The 19,879-nt window shown below is 37.8% G+C and overlaps 1 protein-coding gene across 3 annotated transcripts in view; it reads right to left on the bottom strand.

Moving 5' to 3' along the window:
- The window catches only part of IP3K2 (Inositol 1,4,5-triphosphate kinase 2), a 502,222-nt gene that overhangs the window by 17,730 nt on the left and 464,613 nt on the right, over positions 1-19,879 (bottom strand). For 2 of the 3 annotated variants that reach the window (XM_083114108.1, XM_083114109.1), the window contains exons 3-7: positions 10,859-10,961; positions 10,149-10,295; positions 7,894-8,024; positions 1,832-1,914; positions 90-258 (exon numbers count right to left, since the gene is read on the bottom strand). In XM_083114108.1, the coding sequence (XP_082970234.1) occupies positions 90-258; positions 1,832-1,914; positions 7,894-8,024; positions 10,149-10,295; positions 10,859-10,961 (633 nt within the window). The remainder of the gene's footprint in view (positions 1-89; positions 259-1,831; positions 1,915-7,893; positions 8,025-10,148; positions 10,296-10,858; positions 10,962-19,879) is intronic. The other variant, XM_083114110.1, reaches the window with a different exon arrangement.

Here is a 19,879-nt window from a genome sequence, read left to right as displayed (position 1 = left end):
AGTAGAGCACAGCACTTCATCCACTTGCTTACACACATCCAGGCATAGAACAAAAGGATGGTTACAATCATATGATTATCACTGCTTACTACTGCATGTGGGTATCCGTTGGTGAAGTCTCGAAAAGCTTCGAAGATTTGGCTTTTGGTTTTGGTAGTTTTGAAGTCCTTGCTCGACTTCCCGTCTGCTTTCTTGATGCCCTCTATCCGGAATCCCAGAGTGGCAGTGGAAGAAATGGTCTCCCTCCAAACCATGTACCTGGAGATCACAATAAAGTTTCATAGTTAATAAACTCCAGAACATTTTCAAAATTGAAATCAACTATTGTGCATTTCTCTCTCTATGGAATAACCTATCTGCGAATTTTCTTATTTAACATTGCTTTTTTGTCACTTCTGACAAATCATAATGATGAGGATGAATAGTAACTACATGTAACTGATGAAGGGGCATGCACAAAAAATACCCATATCCAGGCCAAGACTACAACTGAGGACCTTTGCTGACACGATCGCAAGTCAAATAATTTCTAGATCAGCTTTGATCCTTCTTCATGCATGGCAGAATATAATGAAATGTGGAAAAGTAATAAACATAAGTAATAAACATAATTAAATCAGTTTAAAATGGGTTTAAAAGTATAAAACCTTGACCTCCAGATCATGCCACTGGAGCAATCAGCAGTTTCTTCTTTGCAGGACAATACAAGGTACGTGTTGTGACTTGTCTCCGTTTTTAATATGATCGTGGCATAAATGTCCATATTTTTTTAAAATAGAATTATAGGTACTAAGGTTTTGAATGAAATTGGTGAGGCATAGATCTTTCCATAAGAAACTAATATAATATTTTGTTTGCCACCTAGTTTTCTTTACGATTTTTAGGTTAGAATACACTTTTCAAGTGCCAGAATGTTCCTTCATAATATAAGTGTGTAAAAAAATATTAGATAAATTTGGATTAAAATTCAAGAATTGGAGCTGGATGCAAATTAATTTATATTTTTATAGCCTAAAAACCGATTAACAGTACAGTCACATGCAAAATAATTAATAATAATATAATAGTTTGTTACAAAAGTAACAGAATAATTTGAACTTAAAATCTGCTTTTACTCTATAAATGGGCCATTTTGCCCCATTAAAAAATAGCAATCCATAGTTATAGTCTCTCTCTCATATTCATATCACCGAACAATTTAACAGAAAGTATATGGATACAAAAAACATTGAAAAAAATCATTGATTTTTACAATTTCTTCTTACATTACTGAGGATGAGATACAACATGTAATGGCATGGGTATTAAAAAAAACAACAGGAAGGATGCCCCGGTATTACAAAAAAAAAAAGTATTTATCATGTGCATTAGCTTGCTACACAGAATTCCCCTTCCCCCTCAAAACAAGAATGCTTAGGATCCCTTCACACAGCACCTTTGATGTGAAGGTGTCCTTAACTTGCAAATCTAATTCTACATTGAGCCTGTCTTTTAATGGATTGTTAATGCACAATGATCTCAATTTAACAATTACAAATACTAGCAAGCAAGATCAATACGCATGCTGCCAACAACTGTGTTCATGACCCACAAAGTCACATTTATTGCTGTGGTGTTTACATCAATTACTCTACATTTTAGATATCAACACAAAAAAACTTCTCTATATTTAACAAAGATTACATGTTTATACTTTCCCTGCTGATGATATACGTGTAGTTAGCAAATTTGAACCAAAACCCATTTTCTGGTACACTGCTATTGTTTGAGTGATTAAACACACAATATCGTAATCCTAAATCAGTATAAATGTAGCCTAACAATACATTACCTTGGTTTAGTGACACCCTTCAGCTTATGCTCTTCATCCGTTGGTGCAGATGAATCGATCTGTATCATCTTGTCATACATATCCTGTGGAGTAAATTATCTATTAGTCTGTATTAAGGGGAAAAATATACATTCTTATTTGTATTTCAATCACTTGCCATTTTTTCTTTGATTGATTGATTTGGTTTATTTTACTTTGCCTTTCTGCCACTTCTGGCTAATCGCGAAGATGAGGATGAGGGATGATATGATGAAATTGACGAAGAAACACAAAGAACGCACAGGGCCTCTCCAGTGGCGTAGTTATAATGCCTTTGCCTTGTAATCAAGAGGTCTTGGGGTTCGATACCCGGTGGAGGCACATAGTGGTTCAGATCCCACTTTAAACTGTAGGTCCAGTACCAATTAGCCTATCTGAGCATAAAGTCGACTAAAACAAAACTCAAACTTAGCATTTCTTACTAATACCTAAAACACAGCCTATTCTATCATTAAGAACTTCATTAGTTTACAACTATGTTTTATGAATTTATACAGACTTTTTAGAAAATTCCAAAATATACTTGATTAAAACGGCAAATTCTTTAGCTTAATACATATTGAAATTTCTTTATACCTCAAAAATTGAATATTATACATTCAATTGGTTATTGTGTTGCTGGAAGGTATCCTGTGTAGCAGCTAGAAGGTGGCAGTTTGCCAACAAAATTGGATACACATATAAACTCAACTCAAGCGGATAGAACATGTGATAGCTTTTAAAGCAGTTTTGCTGCAGAATACTGCAACAAAGATAATAACTCTGATCAACATCAAGTTATCGAGAACAGAAGGTTGCCGCCAGAGCATGGCACATCTCTGCTGTAATATCAGCATTTGCTCTCATCCGTGCAGATGCGTCCTCTTGAAGCAGGATTTATATTCACTTGTGTGTAGATTTCTAAGGGAATGTGTGATAAACCAATAAGTGTTGAGTGTTAGTATGTGCCATTAGTGTTGTTATAATGCCAACAACATAAGTACACTTTAGAACGAAGAAATTTGATGTAGGATTCTTATGTGAAAACAAACTCTTGCAGGAGAACGAATGCATGTCAATGCTAACTTAATAACATATTGTAGGTTTGTGCGTGTTACTCACTATTCAAGGAGATAAATACGTTAAATAGTATTGATTAATTTAACTACTTACGTGAGTGAGTATGGAGTCTTATTAGGACAACGTTTCGGGAGGTCAGACTGCCTCCTTCATCAGGTTCGTGGATGCTTTCTAGGCACAGAGCATAGTGTCGCATAAAAGAAGTGTTGAATGAGGATTTGGTTAAGGGTTAAGGTTAAAAAACACTTATATAAACTCTGCCATATTCCAACTTAAAAACTCTCAGCAAGTTAAAAAATCCAATTTTTAAAGAAATCTGATCCATCCATCCTCTAAATTACCATCCTCTCTGTTGAGTTTATTCCTATTTCCCGTGCAAATATATGCAGCTTCATAAACATTCCTATTTAATTTATTATTATCTTTCCTACTGACTTCTCTTTTTACAATCTTATGCCTACTTTCAATAATATGTTCAGAGATACCAGTTTTGGGTACTCCCTCCCCGATATGCTTGCCCCATCTTATGCGCATGCTTCTTCCGGTCTGTCCCATGTATTCTTTGCCGCATTCGCATGGATCAGTTTTCTTTAAAAATGGGATAAGGTAGTGAAAACTGATGCTAAAATAGGTTTCCATGTTACTTCTGAGGTCATCAAAGCAGCAGAAGAAGAACGTGAATTCACTTTGGATTGGTGACGTAAGGGGTAAAGGGAGGGGATGGTTTATAGGAGGGGAGGTAGCTTTTTCCTTCCGGTTGAGGTGGGGACAGCTCACCTGAGTAAGCCTCACAACCAGCCTGGCTCGTAACAGCCACTTGGGGTCCCTTTTTAGTTATTTTAATATAAGTGTGGAGTATTTTTTACGAAGTTTTTAACTTGCTGAGATTTTTTAAGTTGGAATATGGCAGAGTTTATGTAAGTGTTTTTTAACCTTAACCCTTAACCAAATCCTCATTCAACACTTCTTTTATGCGACACTATGCTCTGTGCCTAGAAAGCATCCACGAACCTGATGAAGGAGGCAGTTTGACCTCCGAAACGTTGTCCTAATAAGACTCCATACTCACTCACGTAAGTAGTTAAATTAATCAATACTATTTAACGTATTTATCTCAATGCAAACTTTTCTTAAGATCTGTAAAGTGTGGCAGTACATGGACATTTCCAACATCTTCAGTAACAAAAGTACACGATCATTTTGCTTGTATACACTTGAGATGAGAGGCTATTACATCCAATTTTGACAGCAAGAGTCCGCTTCAAGCTGCTACGTAGGTGGGTTGATTCCAGTGGCGAAGCTCCTATGAGGCTTTTGAGGCTTAGCCTACCCAAAAAAATGTTGAAATTAAAATGTTCTTGTACCCTGTAACAATCAAAGTTTGTTAAAACGAATTAAACTATGTAATCCGAACGTTTGGTTCCGCCGATCCTTCCAGATATCTCGTCCGTCAGGCCAGAAAGAGAAGAGCGCGTTCGGTCCGAACTGTGAGGCTTTTGACGAAAAGTCTCGCGTTAAAAGGCAGCTACAGCGTGAGTTCTGCGTAGGTGGAAGGGGAGTGTAAGGGGAGGGGACTGCCGATTCGTTGGGTGAAAGCGGCTAGCCTCAGAACCGACCTGTTGTGCTTCTAGTGTTCTTGTGCAAAGTGCGTCGTTCACGTGCTGCATTGTTGAATGATAATTTACTTCAAGTGCATGTGCGAGTGTGTTTGTGTGTGTGTCACATAGTGTATTTATGTTATAAAAATATAATACTGTGAAATTATATGTTGAAAACTCAAAGAGGATTTGCAGTGAAATAAATGTAAGTGAACAAGACTTCGTGGCTCTCAGATGCTTAACCTACGAAATCTTGGACACACTGCTTTGGGGGATATAAACTACATTTTCCTGTGATGAAATTAAATAACCTTCTGTCCACATATCCATTAGAAAATGATTTAAAGAATATCTATGCTGATGAAGAAAAGCATTTACCTCCTGCAGACCTTCTAAAATTCATAGTTAGCAATGATCTTCAAACAATCTACAAAGAAGTAACACAACTTATCAAGTTGGTTCTGACATTCCCTGTTACAACAGTTTCCTCCGAAAGAAGTATGAGCACCCTCAACAGAGTAAAAAATTATCTCCGCAATTCAATGAAAAATGAAATATAAAGTTCTCTCAGTACAATAGCCATTGAAATAAAACTGGTTAAAGAACTTTCTATTGATAAAGGCTTCAAGGAAAGAGTAATTGATATTTTTGCGACCAACAAGAATCGACGCATGGACCTGCTGTATAAAAAAATATAAGCAGATTTTTCAGCCTACCCAGTATTTATGCCTTAGCTTCGCCACTGGTTGATTCACCTTTAGGGATTACAATAATTCATGGTCTCGTCAACATTACATGATTTTTAACATTTTTGCAAGCAATACATATCATTTTCACATAATTAAAATTGCACAAATACTAAATTCAACATATTCTTGCAAGAGTACATTTCTTAAACACTATACAGTATCATTACTATATTATGCACACACACACATACATAGGGTGACCAGATACATACACATACATAGGGTGATACATTCAAAAAAGAGGACAGTGCATGGCAAAAAAGGAGGACAAAGCCCAAAAAAAGAGGACACCGAAAAAATAAATCGCATCATAATTAATTTGCAATTATTACTCTTAACCCTAGTTTACCCGACAGAGGTGGAAAGGGGCAGGGGGGCTGTCAGGTCCCAAAATGGACCTGAGCTGACCGAAACTGTGTTCTGGTTTCATGAATATCTGGAACCTTTACCTTTCAGTCTCCTCACTGTCATAATCAGAGATAAAAAACAGACAACAGCATGATAACGAAAGTAAAGCGTTCTGTTTTGAGCAAATTTCCATTTTGAACCCTAGGCTGTGCCAGTCAGAATTTTTTTGGTTGGGACGGGACAGGCACGGGAAATGTTTTTAAACCCTGCGTTCGGGATGGGAAAAAATTGCAATTTCGGGACAGAAAATGTTCAAAATTGAATGATCGCTTTTTTTTATATATTTCTGAAATAAGAAAATAAATTCCGAGAAGTTTCAGACACTTACAATGCAGAAAACACCAAGAATTTATCACTTCAAAATCCTGACTGTTCGGGATCGGGATGGGATTTTTTTTTCGTTTAACCTTTTCCAAAACTGAATTAATATTTTATATAGTTTAGGTTGGGACAAGAAATATAATTTTATTGCCGTGAACATTTCTGGCACTCTTTCATCAACAGGGGAGAGTGACTGACTACTTTACACCCTGCCTCATATTCGTTTCTCCATCCTTACCTTAACATTTTCATGCTTTCATTGTTGAATTTACACTTTCGCTTCGGTATTTCATAAAAGTAAATTTTACTCAATAAATAAAATTCTCACTACGAGTTTCTGTACCGCGTACATATGACTCGTAACAGGATAGCAGAGACTGTATGATAGTATACTCTCTTATAATACTGATGATATGTTTTAATAAAGTGATGGTAGATCAGATCCCAGATGTTCAGTGAGCATTGCTCAAATATTTAATGTGCTCCAAGTAATATGCTTTAGATGTAAAATGACAAATGATGATCCTTATACATTCTCTGTGCAGCACATTCGCTATGGCCGATGCTGTATACTCTTTCCAAAAAAGGAAGACATTTACGGATTTCCATAAAAATCTGCCCGGACACCGGACAGACACCTAAAAATGGGCTGTAGATCATGTGGTTGGTTCTGGAAATGTTACAGAGCTTTGAAACCTTTCCAGAACTCAACTGATAAAAGAGGACGTCTGGTCACCCTACACATACATAAGTGGATCAAATGACACAATTACAAAAGAATCTTAATATTTCAATTTTACATGGGTGCTTTTCTCAAAAACTAGCAATGAAGCAATGATAAAAATTAAAAATGTCCATCAAATATGGATAGAAATATGTTGAGAAAAATAAAAATTCTAGAAAGACTTGCACAAGGTGAAATGCTACAGAAGGAAGAGTATGGTACACAATGAAATATTATGAAGAGAATAAAGAGAGAAACGGGTAGAAATGTTGAAAGGTGTGGAGCTTCATCAACTTATGGAACATACATGGAATAATAATTTATATGAGTGTTATCAACATTACAATGTTCTGAATGACAGTTTGTAGCAAAGAAAAACCATTGCTACTATGATTGATGGATGAGCGAGTTCTGCCTGAACATGAGAGGACTGAGAAATGTCCTATATGAAGCACTGCATTCAGCATGCAGGAAACTTCACAATATGGACAACTATAAACCATCAGATCGAGGTTTGCTAAAAGTAGCCTTCGACAGTGCAATCTTACACCATGTATCTTTGAGAACAGCATCTCTGCAAAAATAACTGTTTTAGAACTGAAAAAGGCAAAGCTCAATAATTAAGCTCTGACTAAATAATAATGACTGTTCATTGAACCTTCTCCAGAATTATAATTTAAAAGTATATTATACTGTGTGTGTAAAGCATAATGAATAAATTATCTTGGGCTGTAGATCATGTGGTTGGTTCTGGAAATGTTTCAGAGCTTCGAAACCTTTCCAGAACTCACCTGATAACCTGGTTATCATTTGTTGCCAGGGTTTCTTCAAGACTTAGAATCAATTTTGGTGTAGACCAAAATTAGCTGAACTCGGCGAAAACACAAAATCTATTGAATTTTTTTAGTATTGATAGTTTTACTATAACTGTGGCAATTTAGACATGTAGTGTTACTATTAAATTTAATAATATTTGAATATTTTATAAGACTGTGTGAATTATGCAAAATCTTGTAACAAATATAAAATTCAACCGAAAGGGACTCTTTCTGGAAATTCTATACATTTGTTTAGTCTCTGCCCTCAAGAGAGAATGTTCAGAATACACCAATTTCAAAAACCTTTTAAATCCAATGAAAATAGAGTAAAGGCCTTCTTGCTTACCTTTCGCAGCTTGGGTTTCTCCTTCGCTTTGGCCAGCTCCTCCTCCAAGTAGGTACGAACTCCGATCTTGCAGTCCATGACGCATGGCGATACGAAGTCTCCCAAGAGGTCCTGCAGTTGCAGGTATTCTTATTTTAATCTTAAGGAAAATACGTACATTTTCTACACAGACAGATTTACCAAATATTTATGGGATGATAAATTTTGAGTAACAAGGAGAATAATTAAATATACAGAACACACAAAATGTCAGAAATGTAAATTAATATCGTTAACTCCTTTGGATTTCTCATCAACAGCCTTCGTAAGTGTTATGGTGTTTATTTAAGACAGTTACTTTGAAATTACAGGACTTATACTAGGGGGTTGGGGGACACGAACCTCAGGTTCCAGGTTTTAAAAAAAATACCCCTAACGTGTAAATTTTAATAAATCTGGAAATTTTTGGGGCAAGTGCCAAGTACATAACATCCCTCCTTCAACCTCTAGTCGGACAATGTGAACATCATGTCAAGAACTCCACTGAATTTCTCCAGGAACTGGCACTACCAGTAGCAACACAGAACAGGAATGCCCCACCACAACAGTTTTATCATTTGACGGACACACTTCAGGGAAGTTGAGCAGTCTAGCCAGGCATGGAGAGAAGACCATTCACAGACCACCACTGACAAAAAAGGCCCTACTCGGTTCAGTCAAGGATGACCTGGAACTCCACATTCCAGGAGTACACCCTGCGAGTGTGGTAAACCATATCTAGGTCAAACAGGATGCACCGTTGAACAGCGATTTAGTGAACATCAGCGTAAGATCAGATTATTCCAACCAGAAAAGTCAGGACTTGCAGAACCCAGCAGCACCGAAGGACACAGGATTTTATTTGCAGACACCAAAATAATAGCCAAATGTGCCGATTACTGGGACCCACAACTAAAGGAAGCCATAGACATTCCACAGGAAAGCACGAATCTCAACAGGAACATGGGACTCCAGGTCAGTCATGCCTGGAACCCACTCCTCTGTAAAAACACTACACCAGCCAATAAGAGCACCAGGATCCAGAGTGAGCCAATAGGAAGACAGCATCCAAGCTCCGCCCCATCATAGGCATGTATTTAACCCAAACTGGCCTCCATTTTTTACATTCCCTGATGATGAGAGCAATGCATGCACTCAAAACGTTGGAAGCTAATGCAGATTTAACCTGGCTGATTACCCAAGAATACTTGTTCGAATTTGTGTATCTTGTATTTTGGACACTTTTTACATGGCATTGTAAAATTGTGTTATGTTATTAGAAAGTTATCTATAGCTGCAAGTACAATGCTTTAAAATTAGGAGCTCCAGAGTTGATATCCTGTGTAAACCTGTCTGGTACACATAATTAAGTGTACAAAATTTCTCAATACCGTGTAATTTGGTACATGTCAAGAGGATATTTCTGTGATATTTTCTAATGAGGCCAGCCACACACCAGAACCGACACAACGAACTTAACACAACGTGACATGATGTGATGAAATTACATGAATGAACACAAAGCAACATGGCAGGATGAGTCAATTTGGCTAAAATCTGATAGCAGATTCTGTCAATGTAAGCAGTAGGTCTAGGTCCGTCTAATAATTTGGGCAGCATACAACAATGCATTGTAAGTACATATAACAATTTAAAGCAGAATCAATGTTCTGAATTAATGTATCAATTTGAACATATTTCTAGCAAATAATTGATTAGAAAATACGATGTTAACCATTTAATGTACAAGATTCAATGATTACAGTTAATTGCTGGTTTTCAGTTATCCGTTTCCAGGGGTCTGTGGCAGAAGTGAATGGATTCGCATATGCACAGATCGTATTGTCGTAAGCTGCTCCATGCGAGACAAAATACAATGGACCTTCATTGTTTTGTTGCAACCTGTTGCACGGTGACTAGACTCAAATGCTTTGTTCAATGTGTGGCCGACCATAAGGAACTATGGAATGACTCCTGTTGTGTCAGATCCGGTGCGAGTCTGACCTTACATGACCAACTTGTGGTTTCATTTCTACTTTATTATTTTTAATACAGATAAAGTAAAATAAGTTGTGACAAGAGATGACATTTACGTAAACGCATCTAGGACTGCACCACAGCCAGATCAGGGGTGTAGTCAGGGAAACTTTGTGACGTGCACATGCTGTGCAATAGCAAAAGTTCCTATCGAGGTTTCAAAATCAACCATTGCATTATTTCTCTTTAGAAAAGGATACCATCACCGTCTTCTCCCGTTACATGCCCCTTATACTCCGGAACGTACGGCCTGAGAACATCCTTCATGAGGATTTGGAAGCAGAGTTCTTCTTTTGGGCAAAGCTTCTTCAAAATGGTCCCTTGGTCAGGCCCAGCTTTAAAATTTCCTGCAAATCAAGAAAACAACACAATTAGGTTTCATCATCGCTCAGTTCACATTAGTTTTTAGATCGGGTTTTTGACATGATGCACTAAATGGATCTTTGTTAGGTTGTGATAAGATGGGGGGGGGGTCAAATAGAAAATCACGTGCACATGTGTGCCTGTGCATAATGTGAGTGCCATTCCTTTGTCCCAAATATAATGCACAAACAACAAGACTATTCTAAGGGAGAGCAAGTTTTCTAAACATCTTGTGGAAGGTAAATTCAGTGGCATGCAGTATTTTATGCTCAGGCATAACTAGGCAGTATTGTCTCGCCTTGTGGGAGTCTTACACGCAACACACTTCCAGCAGCAAAAGTAAAGGAATTCCCTTGTGAAACAATATACGTTCAAAAATTAAAGGGAAAATAAAATAAAGAATATCTTCCAAATAGGAAATCACATAATAGTGAAATAAACTGATTTACTAAAATGCTTTAAATATTGTTAAAATTAGAAAATTCTCCATTTTGTCCAGCAGACATAGTCGTGTGATTTAAAGTGGGATGTTGTGTTAGTTCATTACCTTGGTGACCAGCTAGCTGGACCCATGGATATCGCTGCTTTTTGTAGGTCTGGAAGAATGGTGTCCACTGTACGATGTTCCGCAACTTCCGCCAACCAGAAGGCTAGAAAGAAAATAATGATCTAGTTACAAACTACAAATAGAAACAAATAATGATATCCAGATAGTTTACCTACATTGGCAGTTAAATCTTCTTGTAAACATGCATAATAATAATGTAATTGTATAATTTATGAACAATATGAGCCAAAAATGGTTGGCTCAACATAGGTAGGTTTGTGTTCTGATATAACTACCAAAAGTAACTGGGCACGTGTACAAAATGGTTGTCTGGTGGTGCGAACCCTGTTAGAACCTCGTGGAGACACCTCTTGCTGCTATAACAGGAACCACTCTGTCAGGCATGCTCTCGACTAGTTTGTGAAGGACGTCCATTGGAATGCGTCGCCATTCCTCTTGCAAGATCTCACTCAGTTGGACAATGCAATTTGACCGCATCTCCCGAGACCTCACCCGCCAGTCCAATGCCTCCCAAAGGTGTTCTATGGGATTGAGATGAGGACTCTGTGCAAGCCAGACCAATCAGTGACCATTGTTGTCGGCATACCACTGCATAGTAGCCTCCGAAACATGGCACCTAGCATTGTCATCCTGGAAGTAACAGGGGTCCATTCCGTAAAAATGCCACAAGGTTGGGAGCATTTCATTGTCTAGTATTGTACAGTATGCCTGTGAGTTCATTGTGCCACGAACAACCACCAGTGGTCCCACTAAATGATACTAAATGATTCAAATTAGATATTAAATTAACCACCATCATAGGTGCCCAATTACTTTTTGGTAGATAGTGTGTATTGTGAGATCAGATATAAACTCTAGTACAAATTATTTTTGTAAAAAAAAATATGTACCCAACACTTTTTCAAGAAGTTCTTCTAATGTGTAGAAATGTATGTATAAGAACATTTGAAAATGCTATGTGATTTCTATGATGAAAAACAAATGTTTATAACGCTGGAGAAACAACACGTCCTCAATTTTATCTACTGATCGTATTTGGCGTTGCAGTCGAAGTGCAACTCGAAAGACTCACTTCCAGTCCACAACTGCAAGAGCAAATTGAGAGACTATTCTCCGAGGATGTTCGCCTCAAGTATGGTCTTGCACCTTTTCAAAAGAAAACTTTCAACGCGAATTTACAATTATCTTGCCTAAGTCTTGTGCATGCAAGATGTTTATCTTCCTGATCATAGTTGGCTACGAAGTTAGCTTATCTGCACATTGAGACGTATATTTAGCATACGACTCTTGCACGTTTTATGGGCGTACGTGTGCTGTTCGATTACCCTCATATGCTTAACGCCCCATTGTCTAGCTTCACCTGCCCTTCACATACGATCATTAACACTTGGTCTTCCTGCTTCGTGCATATGGGATAGCAACTGCATACACAGGCGCAATTTAATTAGCAGCAGGTGAAGTCAGGAGCCAGCTTGTTACTAGAATTGATCAAACTCTAATGAACAAGACAGAAAAAGATACTTCAAGAGTTTTCAAAATTTGCCGGCAAAGAAGTTCGTAAAAGTAAAGTTTCTACAACACTCGAACACAGGGCGTTGAAGACTGGCGAGGGAGGAAGATCTTTATTTACATACACTGCTGACACACGTATTTATTGTCGTTGCATAAAAAAGCAAATTACTAAATATTTAAATATATATTATTAAATATATGTAAATAAATTCCTTCGTTACTTTTACATACATAAGGTATTTATAAATAGGCAAACTAATTCCTTTTCCAACTGGTTCAAAATGTCAAGAAATTGCCAAATAGTTGAAATTGTTTTATTATGTTTTAAAGTTTTCTTTAATGTTTTATTGTGCATATTTTGTTATTGGCATAGATCTGTTACTCGTCTCTCGAAAGAAAGAGAGCGAGCGCGCATGAAACACTCATAAACCCACACACACAGGTTCTGTCTGTTTTTTTGAAAATTTCATAGTAACGTATATTTGTGTTTTTGAAAATTTCTTAGTAACGTATATTTGAAGTCAAAACCAATTGCTCTTCGTTCTTGTAACAAAAACTCTTTCCCCTGCCCCCAGGAAATGTTTGGTGGGGGGGGGGGGGCTAAGACAGGACTGTTGGTGGGGGGAACCCCCCTGCCTCCCTCTCCCAGGATTTCGCACCCTGATCTAACATTTATTTCTACACTGTAGGCATTTCAAAATTGAACAGCCAGCGATATTTGCTTCAATTTCCCAGTTAACCCTCACCACATAAACGACCTGAGTTTGGTTTAAAAACAATCCATATTCAATTTGGAAATGAAAATATGATGAACGATGAATACTGTGAATACCTACTATACATTAACAAGAAACCATAATACATTGATTTTTCCCGGATCTCGTACCTAGAGAAACCCTGAAATTGCAACAAGTTTCCGTGTACTGACACATAATTTCAGCCCTAAATTTCGGGGGGAAGGGGCAAGAGGGCACTTGCCCTTCTGCAAAAGTGTGTTGAAAATTTTAATTTGGTTCATTGAGCGCTTTTACGTTGGATATTAAATATATCGCCTTTTCCAATAATTCAACAAGCACTGCCACAATTTCGAAGTACAGTAAAACCTCGTTATTCCGGACCCCGATAAGCCGGACTTAGCTTAATCCGGAGAGGCAAAAAAGGGGGGGGGGGAATGCAAGAAGCCAACAAGAAAACTTCCCAAAGAAAAGGCAGTCAACCACTGATGAAATTCTGTTTCCCGCAGACTTTATACTGTATTTAGGCCTATGCCCTAATAAACGTGTTTTGTTGCTATAAACGAAGTTTTAATGCACTTTCTACTGTTCTTTTAGGATATTTCAGTTAATCGACTTTCGTTAAACCGGTCAACTTATCCCCCTCCATCAGTCCGGATTAACGAGGTTTTACTGCATATTTTCCTTGCCTCCGGAGCAAGATTTGCCCCCCTGGAAAGTTATTTTGCCCCCTCTGGAAAAGTCTGGGTGCGCCAATGAAGAGAGGTTTCGCCCTCGGGTCTGCAGTGGGAAAGAGAAATTTGCATCAAAGGGGCACAAAATAAAAATAAATAAAATAGTTCGACCAAAAATAATAGAACCAATGGTTCTGAACCATCTGACCTAACAGTCGAAACTACATAAAATAATTATAATATTTTTAAAATTGCACTTCACATTTATTGTTGACTAAAAAGAAGGCCTTTACGTCTACTGCAGGGGTTCCCAGACTTTTTCGTTTCACGGCGCACTTAGGCTAGTGTTGGAAAATTTTCCGCGGTGAGAATGTAGGCCTATCTAACACTTGCAACGTTCAGTTAGTGTGGATAGGTTGCTTGGTTTCAGTTAAAAAATAAACATATTTCAAATTTTCTGTGTAAAAAGTACTAAATAAGCACATATTTTGAACAATCATATCACTGTCATTTCATTGGCGCCAACCGCGGCGCACACTTTGGAAGCCACTGGCCTAGTGGAATAGGCGAAGATGCTTTTGGGTTCGAAACTAACTTCCCAATTCCCACCTTTACGAAATAAGTTACGCTCGAATTTGGTTCAAGGATACACACCGATCAGAAGTGCCAGAAGGTTACGAGGTTGTTTAACCGGGAAAGCAGCACAAGGAAAAAAATTGCAAATTTTAACATGCGATTCATGAACTCTAATGGGCCACTACATCCAACTCTTACTCCAGCGCGCGTTGGAATGCACACACACACACTACGGAACACGTCCGGTTGTATCATATGATGGATGATGCACTACATGGGACATTACTGAAGACAATACTTTTCCTCATGGCAGCCATAATCTTCTCAAGGGACCCCATTTGTATGTGCCCACTGTTCTCGCTGGCAAACGACTTCCCCCATCAGGCTAAAAATAGACGCACGTTTCTCCCTTATGGAGAGAATGAAAGCTAGAAACGTCTCGGATTGAAACTAGCGGTCGCAAATTGCCACGTGGCGCCTATCTCGATTAAGTCGTCACTTTCAGCCGGATTAATAGAGCCGAGCCCCCTCCCCCCCCCCCCCCCCCCGAGGAAAAAAACATCTAAAATTAACAAGTCACCAATTATGCCTATCACCCTTCACCATTTGATGTCTCGCTCCCTATCATTTTGAAAAACAAATTTCCAAGTACTTTTATAAATAACTTTATAATGATTTAACAAACTAATAAACAAGGGTAATCTCAAACTTTGCATGTTAATCAAATAAATAAAGTTTATTTAACAATGATGAAAGTAAATGACAAAAAAAACATTATTACACTAAATATTCCTTAAAAAAGAAATCAGTCTCGAGGTAAATGTGTTTTGTTTCCAACCTTGCAAAAAAAAATAAAACAGAACATTTAATATAACAGTTGGGCTGAAAAGTTCGTAGGCTGACTCATAGATGGCGTTACTATAATTAAATCCATGTGATTTTTACTTAGTACTAACCTTCAAAAGATACGTGTACAAATTTCACAGCTGCCGGATAATTAGTTCGTGAGATATAGCATTGTGAGTGAAGCAGCTTTTGTTATTGTGAAAAATGGATAAAAAAGAATTTCGTGTGTTAATAAAGCATTGCTTTTTGGCGAAAAAAAATACTGTTGAAGCCAAGGATTCGCTTGATAAACATTATTCGGACTCTGCACCAGGAAAATCAACCGTTGAGAAGTGGTTTGCTAAATTTAAACGAGGCGAAATGAGCATCGAAGACGATGCACGCAGTGGACGCCCCAAAGATGCTGTTACCGACGAAAACATCAAAAAAGTTCACAAAATAATTTTAAATGATCGTAAAGTGAAGTTGATCGAGATAGCTGAGATTATTACATAGCGTTGTTGGAGCGTTTAAAGGATGAAATCACGAAGAAACGGCCCCATTTGAAGAAGAAAAAAGTGCTGTTTCATCAACACAATGCACCGTGTCACAAACAATGAAAACGATGACAAAATTATATGAATTAAACTACGAATTGCTTCCCCATCCACCATATTCTCCAGATCTGGCCCCCAGTGACTTTTTCCTGTTTGCAGACCTTAAAAGAATGCTCGCTGGAAAGAAATTTAGCGCTGATGAAGAGGTAATCGCCGAAACTGAGGCCTATTTTGAGGCTAAAGAGAAATCGTACTATAAAAATGGCATCGAAAAATTGTATGACCGCTATAATCGTTGTATCGTCCTCAAAGGCAACTATATTGAATAATAAAATCGAATTTTGTCAAAAAAATATTTTTTACTATGTTAGCCTACGAACTTTTCAGCCCAACTGTTAGTTTTAATAATGGCACATACGTACACATTACAACAAAATACAATCTATGCAACAAACCCTCACACATTAGAAGAAATGAAGGAGAATATCAGGAGAGAAACTGAAGCAATATCGGAAGCTGAACTGTTGCTTGTAAATGGAAATTTCCTAAAAACATGCCAGAAATCTGTGGATGCATGGGGACAACATTTCCAACATCCCCTGTGACAAGGTACGTACTTATTTTGAATGTAATTGTAACTGTAATTATGAGAACTTGAAGTCATTTCGAACGGGAGTTGTCTGGCCGGGGGTCAAGCGGACTGCCGACAGGAGTTTCTATGGATAGTGGCACCACTAGCCTACATTTTTTTTTGGAGGGAATTGTAAAGATGGATAGGTCTATTACATTGTTGTGCTCAGGGTGCGAAATCATTAAAAACTGGTGGGGGAGAAAGTTCTTCATCTTCAAACCCCCTCCCCCACAAACATATGTGTAGGTCTATATTACGATATACATATTTGTAATGTTATTAAAAGTAAAAATAAATTACTCAATTAAAATATACTATTATTATTTACATAAAGGAAATTAATTTGTTACTTTTATACATATCAGATATTGCAAAGAAGTTAATTACTTTATTAACTGGTTAAATATATTAAATAAATTATGAAATAGTTCAACTGGTTTTGTTTTGTGTAAGTTTTGGTTTAGTTTGTGCTTTGTTAATATAAATCAATTAGATTTCATAGTTATTATTGTTTTGCATTCTTATTTTACTTTTTTTGTGCGTATTGATGTAGATTTGTTAACGATTTCTTGAAAGATAATGCATTCAATACAACTACACTAATTTGTGTGTGTTTTCGATATTATTCTTACTAAAGTATATTTGAAATTAAAAGTAATTGCTTATATTTTGTTTGTTATAACAAAACCTCTCCCCCCCGGAAATTTTCGCACCCTGGTTGTGCTCTACAGGGGGTTACACTATAAAATATTTCGTAATTACAATTTTTAACCTTAGTTTTAAAAGTTGTTGAAATACAAAAATGTAGGGAAATTTGCATTTACCAATTTGTTTCTCCCAAGTTATTTCCTCCTTGCATCTCAAGCATTTCGGGAGGGACTGCAGCCCCATCAACTCGGCTCCTGCGTACGCTAGTGAGTGAAACCTTGAGTCTAAATTCTCTTGACATGTAAAATGAACCCATCACTCCACCCGCAAGTCTAAAACTAATAAATCGTCGAATAACATAAGACAGTGTAAAAATCGTTGTTCCCCTTTGACATTTAGAATAAAGAGAACTCCTCTGAACTGACGTCTAAAACGAAATAGTAACGAACAGTCAAAGCAGTATGTGCCAACTAAAAGAAAGTTATCTGCCTCAAGTCCACCGACAAGAAAAGGTCGTTAATACGCCAATGATCATGTTTGACGAATAAGTAATTCTTTATGGACATAAACGTGAAGGCAAGTTTGCATTTCATCTAGAAACCTTTAAAAGCAGGAACATGGAATATCTGATGATTTCTGAAATCACTTGGAGAACGGAAAACTATTTACATTTCTTTGTGCAATCAACTTGGTTTATGGTGTATTCTCATTATTTGGCGTCGCCAATCAATCTGTGCTGTATGGGTAGATATTTTTAAACTTCACGTTGGCGAAAAAGTCACTTTTCAGGACACGTAACAACGTGAAAACGAAGGAATATTTTAAGTACCACCTGTGTTGTAGGTCTATATCCGCCTTGCTGGAAAGTAGATATATTTTATCAGCTATACAAGTGTTGCAGGATCGTCACTGGGCATGAATCCATAAACAAAAGGGAAAACACTGAAGTTAATGACGTATGTACACAGCAATAGCGAATAGCGTCAATCGGAACGTCAAACCTATCTTGCTTGCTATTTAAGCCTCAATCTCGACTATTTACAGGTTTCGAGCAATAGTCTTGCACAACGACAGACAAAAGCAGTTTTCAAGTAATCTTACGACGCAGGAAATTCCAGCACTAGCTTTCTGCTTGTTGTGGCTTCGAGAGCAAGAAATGACTCACCGCAGTTATTACCTATAAATAGATGTACCAATGACACATCTACTTATCGTTTACTTCGAGTCCTGCATTACTCTAGACATTCGCTCTACACGCGTTGTGTATGATACATCCTGCAAAGTAGACTCATACAAGTTCAATCAGTCTTGTTAGCTAGAAAGGAAACTGCACGTGGACAAGCGAATCTCATTATGGTAACTAGGTTGTCAGTTTTGGCTTTTAAATGTTATGCATTTGGCGCCAAATGGTGCAAAAATATCGTTTGGACCTCTGCTTTGCATGAATCGGTAACAGGATCAAAGATGTCTCCACTAAAGAGCTAAATTTGGAGTTAGAAAGATCCCTGGGGTATTTTGTGATTTTAGTGCAAAACTGGTTGCAAAAGTACCGAACTGGCAACAGTGACGTGGAGAGATAATCACCATTTAGCACCTTTGACACATGAGATCACGGTCAGGTAGAAGCGGCAAACCCCACTAAGAAAATTGATTCATCACGAGCTTCGAAAGCAGGACAGTACAGAAAGTTATAGGACGAGCTATTGTTTCGGCTTCTTGCAATGTAGGTGGCGCGACATTTCACTCCTCTGTTATGTATTTTCTTATCTGTTGTTATAACTTTGGGATAGGCCAGGTTGTCTTTACGTTGACGTCACCGGGTACAATCCAGACACGTCTGTTTGATTGGCTGACATCATGCGCAGAAAACAAGCAACGTTGTGCGCGTATGTATGTATGCCCGGGCCAGGCCAACTTCCGGCGCCCATTCGCAGCACAGAATGGCAACCTGTTTCCCTGCTGGCCGCTTCGTGAAGGAGGAATTCTAAGGTTGCCGTTTGTTTCTCAAACAGGCGGTCAGTGGTAGGCCTCATTAATTGATTGCAACTTTCTTCGTAAGTATACGCAGCAACAGCGCGTCACTGCCAGAAAGGAGGATCCGGCGTCGAAAGAAAGAAAGCTTGGCTCGACTCTGCACTCTTGTCTGTGGAGCAAACCGCACACAAAGGCACAGAAGGGGAGAAAGCGAGTAGGTGGACAAAGAAGTGCGCACTGCTGCAAACGACTGGTAACTGACCTTTTTTCGCTCGCTTGCTGTAGAGATTCACGGCACAGTGTGTATTATCTCGCGTTACTTTTGGTGTAGAAGAAAGCGTAATCTCTAAAATCTCATCTTTACATGGATGTAGGATACATATCATAATTTTGTTTCATAACTGGTGTCACAATACTTAAAGCTACCCCTTCCGTTGGAAAATTCAATGCTTTTGAATAGTCTAAAACCACATGACTACTTTGTTTGGACACAAATCGTGCTCAGTTGTCTGCTGCGACGTCACTAATAATATGGTCCATTTTGAGATGAACCTTCCAATACGAAACACTATTACCTTCAGATAAGTGGAACAGCCATAGGCGTAGCTAGAACTTTATATTTGGGTGTGCACAAAGAAACAAAATGAGGTCTTGTACCTTTTTAATAGCATATTTTGCAACACAATCACTTGGCTCTTTAACTGCACTGATGTTTGTAAAGGAATATAAATTCACTAAATGACAGTGTTGGAAATTTCTGAATATATGTAGTAAAAAAAATCAAATTGCATAGAAATTACACACACACACACAAAATGTTCATAAATGTTACAAACAAATACATCAAAATACACTTCATCTATAACAAG

This window comes from Lepisma saccharinum, chromosome 28, assembly GCF_977018435.1.
Source record: "Lepisma saccharinum chromosome 28, izLepSacc3.1, whole genome shotgun sequence".
Classification (NCBI taxonomy): Eukaryota; Metazoa; Arthropoda; class Insecta; order Zygentoma; family Lepismatidae; genus Lepisma; species Lepisma saccharinum.
Note: the sequence above shows the minus strand (reverse complement) of the source record. Positions and strands in the feature narration are given on the sequence as shown.